Here is a 7,657-nt window from a genome sequence, read left to right as displayed (position 1 = left end):
TTAACATTCGTCAGCGCTGCCACACACTCGCATCTTTCACCGCCGCCATTACTGAACTACAACTCAAACTAGCGCACGACATCAACGTCATCGCTCTCAGCCACTCCCTCTGTTCGCTGATTGGACCGGTAAAAAATTGTTCGGGGGAAAACCTAAGAATACACCGCAGTCCCAGACGTAGTACTGAAGGAAAATGAAAATTGAGCGGAAGTACGTAGGAGGGCGGAGCCAGGCTATATCCACACATGTGTATCCATAAATTTGAAGTCACAGAGAAAAATATTTTAGGAGTTGTAAACTTGTAGATTTTTTTTCTCACCTACAAACACAACACAACAGTTACACCTTCACACATTCTTCACTGCAGGTGCACAAATCCTATTGTACGAATCACACATGAAGAAACTCATACGCTCACATCTTTGCTACAGTTGCTGCAGTGGATATGGTGCAAAACGCATTCACACACATTCGTATAATAGGATTTGTGCATCTGCAGTGAAGAATGTGTGAAGGTGTAACTGTTGTGTTGTGTTTGTAGGTGAGAAAAAAAATCTACAAGTTTACAACTCCTAAAATATTTTTCTCTGTGACTTGAAATTTATTGATACACATGTGTGGATATGCTCTACAGCTACAAATTCCACTCTCACACGTGTTCAGTTGTTTTGCACCAAAAATACCTTCATAGGGTTCGAACCGTTCAGAAGAAGGAAGCGGAAGAAATAGATGATAACCCCTAAACTAGAAATAAACACACATGCCTTACACTTACAGTACTCATGCAAAACTCCACCTCCCTTCCTCCCTGACGCATGTTTAAAGTCCTCATGAAATCAAAACTGACCCTACTTACTTTGTTATCGACAGGGTTCTTGCAGGTTTCAGTGAGTCAATTTTAAGACCTTTCTAAGACATTTTAAGACCATAAAGATTGAAATTTAAGACCTACACGACGCATTACCAAAAAAAATATTCAAATCAAAGAAATTCTGTTTCAATGAATTCAGTCATTCATTTAATTTACAGATAAAGCAATCACATTAGTAACCTTCCACACTCAACAACGTGCCAAATGCCCAAAACCTTAGGCCCAAAAGGAAAATAGGCTCAAATAGAATAGATTTCATCTCATATTTATTTACATTACAAAGCAGCCTATGATTGGTCAAAGCAGGTACAGAATAATAAGTTGGTTGTAAACTTGACAAAAACCAAAAGCATTTTGGTGATCCATAAATCAGAGTAATATCTGAAATGTCCCTCACCAAAGCCAGATATACTATTATAATAACTACTTCAGATTATTAATGAAAGATTATTAAAGATTGCCTCTCTGCTTTGTTTTATAAGACATCATTTGTCTAGAGTTCCTAATGTCGTGTAATGACAACTTTTATATAGTCATAATTTCAACAGTCATGAATCAAAGGGAGGTTTTTTACTTGTTGTTTCAAAAACTATTGTAAAACAACAGACTGTAACATATGGAGGAATGGAAATATGGAAGGATTTACCATTGCATATTACATATTTGAAGTAAAATTAAAAAGTTGTAAAAAATCGTTAAAGGTCCCATGGCATGGCATTTTTCTATTATTTTATAATGTTTCCTGAGGTGTACTTATATTGTTAGTATGATTTTTACATCATAAAGTGTCATAATTTAGAAATAAAAGGCATTTTGTCTATACTGCTGTTTGCCCTGTGGCTGAATGCCCTGTTTCAAGAGGCGTGTCTGCTGTGAGACTTCAGTAAAAACGCCCACTGTTGTGATTGGCTGACATCTTTGCATTTGAAATGAGCGGAGGGGGCGTGGTTTAACGAGGTCTACGACGCACGAGCTGCTGCCAGAGAGACGGATGGACCTGAGTTCACTTCACATCAGTTCTCAGCATGTCTCAGTTCAGTGAACTTTTGTTGTTACTAGAATATACTTCAGGTTATTAGTTTATTTCTAGTCGGAGGGGCTGTCAGTCATGTCAGAAAGTTAGTAACTTTAGTAAATTATGGATCAGCGCTGACTCGAGACGCGAACCCTTTTCACAGCTTTTCAACGATTCAGTCCGATTTGGTGAACTGATTCGGTTCGAATGTTGACGGTATGAATCGCGTTCGGGGGAGGGGAGGGGTGTTGACGGTATGAATCGCGTTCGGGGGAGGATTCTGCGTTCGTATGCTTCGCGTTCGCGGGGGCACCGCGGCGCGATCAAAGAGGGCACTTTCACTTTCACTTTCAAAGGGGCAGGGGCTCAAGCCCCCCCCGTCCCCCTGTGCACGCCACTGGTTAGTCTTATTGTTTAAATCTGGTGTTGTTGATTTATTGTGAGTACCATGTTTTACCGTCTAATATGATCTAGCTCACGGCAAGTGTCTCTGCAGAGAAGTTCAGGTCAAGTCTGAAGTCTTTTGTCACGAGTCCCAAGTCATTCCATGTCTTTCAAAATGTGAATTTAGACAAAATATATGACCTTTCTATCATCTGTTTTGTTTGTAAGAAAGGTCCTTAGATGTAAGGGATACATACAGCCTGTTACGTTATAATCCATTATAATGTAGCCTTCTATAGAAAACAATTGTTCTGGCAACAAGACGAGTAGTCATTTTCCATTCAGTCGCTGAGTGGACATAAGATGGCGCCAGTCACGTTTGTTATTCAGCGTTGCTATGTTATTGACGACAGTTATCAGAAAATATCAAACCTCGGAATGTTTCCAGTTGTTTTAATAAGTAGCAAACCGTACGCATGCTGATTATGATACATTCTAATATGCGCTTTAAATAATAAACGAATTAACGTGCCAGGTTTAAAGGTTAGACTGTAGGCTATTCATGTTTTAACAGGCTGGCTGTGCGTGTTAATGTTACTAACCTTTGCAGAAGCGATGTCTAATAAAATTTGATGTTGTCGTTCCGTGTCTTTAATTGTTATCTAGCCGATCTGACATGGTAATAAATCCAAATCATGTGAGAACATATGGCACGATGGATCCTGTCATGTTTCATGGGACTCATGACATTTCAGAGGTTATGCACAATACATGGACATATGTAATCAAATCCTAAAAAAGGGTCCGATCTACCACGTCACGTTTGTGAAGTAGATATTATAAAAATTCTTTATTTACTATATCAGTAGTTAAGGATTAAAGATAAATATTCACAAGTCCTTTTTGTCGAGTCCTAGTCAAGTCTGAAAGTCTCATAAAATGCGATTCAAATCCGAGTCACTAACACAAATGCCCATCTCTGTCTCATAGTAGCAGTGGAGTGAACACACAGAGTAGCATTATAACAACCCTCAACACACTCAGATGTGTGTGATATGATAAAGCAGTGCTGCGTTCCCCACACACACATGAGCAGAAGAAGAGGAAGCGCTCATCTGACAGAATAAAAGCTCCAGACTCATCAAGACACGCCTTTTTTTTAAATAAGCGACGTCTAGTGGCGAACAATTACATATTGTGGCTTTAAAAGGAGATTCAATATTATTATAATTCTTTCTATAAGTAACTTCTATAATTCCCCGAATTTAGAAAATCAGGCAGTCATCTTTATTATTTTTTATTCCTATTATAACTGTTTTAATTCATTTACGAATATTTTAATTTAATTTCTGTGTAAAGCACTTTGAATTGCCACTGTGTATGAAATGTGCTATACAAATAAACTTGCCTTGCCTTGCCTAAGTGATCTGAAATAATCTCATTTGTGAAGACATTCAGAGAAAACATATTTCTTCATTTGACTGCAAAAAACGTCACGTTTCTAGGATGGGCCTCTGAATCTGCCCAGAAAGAGGACACTGTTAGTGGGGTTGTGCCTGATAAAGAAAATGAAGGGGTGGTCAGCCTTGAAAATCTGGAATTCTGGTTCACGCCGGAGATAGCCAATAGGATTTAAAAGAGCTGCTGCTGCTGCCGCCTCAGTGCCTTCCTCATTCACGTCCACAAAGGCCTTGTGAATCACCTCTGAAATGAAGAGGCCGTCCTGACTGCTCATGCCTGTCAGATCAGCCTTTGTTTCCTGGAACACAGAGCTCATCCCCATCCTTTGCAGTGTTTCTGATAGGGAGCTATCAAACTCCACCTTGAACTTTGGCAAATGGACTTTGATATCCATCTGCGTGGTCATTTCATCTCTTTTGGTCCAGTTAAGCAGCTTATCAAGGGTTAACTCACTCTCCAGCTGTCAAACACACACACACACACACACACACAAGCTGAAAAATAACATACACTGCAACAAACTATCTGATCATGGCATTTTTGCTGACCTTCAGAAGAGGGTCAGAGCCGTCCTGAGATTCGTTTGGGAGAAGGATCAACATGCTGAGCTCCCTTTTTTTATATGGCAACTCCAGCACCTGCAGTTCATGCTCTGGGATGCTTCTGAAGGGGAACCTTTCCTTCTGGTACATCATTTCCACAGGCCGACTCTCATTCTGATGGAAGACAAATGTTATCAGATGAAGAAATACATCATGAAGTCCAAGGAATTGTCTTTAGACCTCTTGAGACAGGATTGTTTTGAGGCACAGATCTGGGGAAGGGTACAGAAACATTTCTGCAGCACTGAAGGTCCCAATGAGCTGAGTGGCCTCCATCATCCGTAAGTGGAAGAAGTTTGGAGCCACCAGGACTCTTCCTAGAGATGACCGCCCGACCAAACTGAGTGATCGGGGAGAGTCAGGGAGGTGACCAAGAACCCGATGGTCATGCTGACAGAGCTCCAGCGTTTCTGTGGAGAGAGGAGAACCTTCCAGAAGAACAACCATTTCTGTAGCTCTCCACCAATCAGGCCTGTATGGTAAAGTGGCCAGATGCACATGACAGCCCGCCTAGAGTTGAACTGGAGATTGAACTCTTTGGCCTGAATGGCAAGCGTCATGTCTGGAGGAAATCAGGCACTGCTCATCACCTGGCCAATACCATCCCCACAGTGAAGCATGGTGGTGGCAGCATCATGATGTGGGGATGTGTTCAACGGCAGGAACTGGGAGACTAGTCAGGAATTTGTAATAAATTTGCAAAGATTTCAAAAAACCTTCTTTCATGTTGCCATTATGGGGTATTGTTTGTAGAATTGAGGGAAGAAATGAATTTAATTCATTTTGGAATAAGGCTGTAACATAACAAAATGTGGTAAAAGTGAAGCGCTGTGAATACTTTCCAGATAAACTTAGTGTAAATAGCAGCTATAGCTAAGAAAATATGCTATTTTCACTTAGTGTTTCACTATCTTCAGTGTAAATTAGTGCATGTGTGGATAAGCACAATCAATAGTAAAAGATTTTAAAAAGTGATCTCCAGTTTGCTTCACTCTTGAAACAAAAAGTGGATTGTACCTGGTTGATCTTAAATGGCATTTCTTTAGTGTCTTCTGCTTCAAATATGTGCAGCCAGTTCCCTTTGAAGTAAATGGCATTAACCAGAACCAGTCGGGTCATCCCAGTCACCATTCCTGGCATGAGAAGATCTTTGATTTTATCTGAAAAACACAAGTTTGTGTTTCTGGCTTCACATCTGTGGTTTTAAAAAAGGGTTTCTAGAAACAGATGATTGTTTTATCTGAAAAAAAAAAAAAAAAAAAAAAAAAAAAAAAAAAAAAATATATATATATATATATATATATATATATATATATATATATATATATATATATATATATATATATATATATATATATATATATATATATATATATATATATATATATATATATAATATATATATATATATATATATATATATTTTTTTTTTTTTTTTTTTTTTTTTTTTTTTTTTTTTTTTGTTGTTTTTGTTTTTTTATATATATATATATATATAGCCATATCACCCTGTAGCCCAAGACTGGTTCCCCACTGAAGCTAAGCAGGGTTGAGTCTGGTCAGTACCTGGATGGGAGACCAACTGGGAAAACTAGGATGCTAGAGGTGTTAGTGAGGCCAGTAGGGGGCGCTCACCCCACAGTCTGTGGGTCCTAACGCCCCAGTATAGTGATGGGAACACTATACTGTAACAAGCACCGTCCTTCGGATGAGACGTTAAACCGAGGTCTTTGCTTTTCTGTTCTGCTTTATCTCGGGGACGCCCATCCCGAGGTAGCTAGAGAGTCCGTCAGCTCCAGTCTGGATCCAGCTTCTCGTGAAGACTTCAGATGACCAACACCTGTGAAGAGACGACTCAGCTCCAGCGAGGACTTCAGATGACACAGCTCTACATCAACACGCACTCACGCTCATCACTATATACACCATTCATTAACAACATGTATTCTTATTTCTGTGCCATAGTTATTATCTTGATTAATAATAGATAGTTAGCTAATCTGTGTGCTTTGTACATGTGCATTTCTGAAATGCATAACATGTACAAGTCAATTTAAATTGTAATGTAGATGCATTTTCTGTGAAGCTGCTTTGAAACGATATGTATCGTGAAAAGCGCTATACAAATACATTTGAATTGAATAAATCTGTTAATCAATCTCAGTCCTGAGCAAAACTATGAAATGTAAAAAAAAAAAAAAAAAAAATCTGGATTTGTTACTCTTTTAATTGCAAAATTCCTTACTTTATTGTTTTAACCTTTCCTCGTAGTCTTGGACATGTGAAAGATCAGTAACAACATAGGCTTTGATGCATTGTTAGTTTTTGTGCAGCATCAGATTTTACTTTTTTCTCTCCCTCAATTATATGCTGTTATACTCCATATAAAAGCCAGAAACTAAGCTTCTTTTGTTTTTGTTGCACAGGCCTATCTAAAGGGTTAATGGTGCCAGCTGGTGATCAACAGTAAAAATGACACACATTTTACCTCAGCCCAACAAACCACCAGCAATCAGAATGCATGATTATATGGTGTCGTGGCTTTGCAATCAAAACATTTTGTTAACGGAAATCAATTGGGCAAAAACAGCCACAAACAGTAAATGAGAGAGAAAAAAAATTTAATCTGATGCTGCACAAAAACTAACAAATGCATCAAAGCCAATGTTGTTACTAATCTTTGACATACCCAAGACTGTGATAAAAATCACTATATATATATATATATACAGTCCGCAATCACTTTTTATATTGAAAATAAGTGATTTTGTGTGGGTTTTTCTTCTTCCCCAAATCACTGTCAATTAAAGAGTACAAATCCTGGATTTAAAGAAAAAAAAACACATTTAGTAGTTTTGATCAGGATTGAGGTTGATTAATCGATTCATGCAACAACAACAACAACAACAACAACAAAAATTATCTGATCCATTTTTTACAGCAGTTTAATTTACTGGATGTTTCATCCCGAACATAATGAAAGGGAATGGAATTTGCCCACAGTACTTTTAAGTTTTTGCACATTTTCAAAGCATTTCCCCAAAATATCTGTCCCAAAAATCATTCCATTCACTGCAAAGTCTTGTTTGTTGTAATACTGCATTTCTGAGTGTTTTCCCTGGTTTCTTGTCTCTGGTTTTGGATTACTCGCCTGCTTCGTGGATTACCCTTTTGTCTGTCTCTCCTGCCTTGTTTGCCTGTTTGGCCTGCTTGCCTGTGTATGACCTGCTGCCTGTTTTTGACTATACGATCGTGGATTACCCTTTCAATAAAGCTGCGTTTGGATCCTCTACCTTCTGTCTCAGAGCAGTTGCGTTACAACAC

The 7,657-nt window shown here is 38.5% G+C and overlaps 1 protein-coding gene across 1 annotated transcript in view; it reads right to left on the bottom strand.

Moving 5' to 3' along the window:
• Window positions 1-3,771: 3,771 nt before the first annotated feature.
• The window catches only part of LOC307134783 (leukocyte elastase inhibitor-like), a gene marked incomplete at both ends in the record, with an annotated part of 52,607 nt that continues 48,721 nt past the window's right edge, over window positions 3,772-7,657 (bottom strand). Inside the window, 3 exons of the mRNA XM_079830780.1 lie at window positions 3,772-4,191; window positions 4,280-4,447; window positions 5,351-5,493. Of these exons, the coding sequence (XP_079686906.1) occupies window positions 3,772-4,191; window positions 4,280-4,447; window positions 5,351-5,493 (731 nt within the window). The remainder of the gene's footprint in view (window positions 4,192-4,279; window positions 4,448-5,350; window positions 5,494-7,657) is intronic.

The sequence above is a fragment of the Gobio gobio genome (genome assembly GCF_949357685.1).
Source record: "Gobio gobio genome assembly, chromosome: 12".
NCBI classification, from domain to species: domain Eukaryota; kingdom Metazoa; phylum Chordata; class Actinopteri; order Cypriniformes; family Gobionidae; genus Gobio; species Gobio gobio.
Note: the sequence above shows the minus strand (reverse complement) of the source record. Positions and strands in the feature narration are given on the sequence as shown.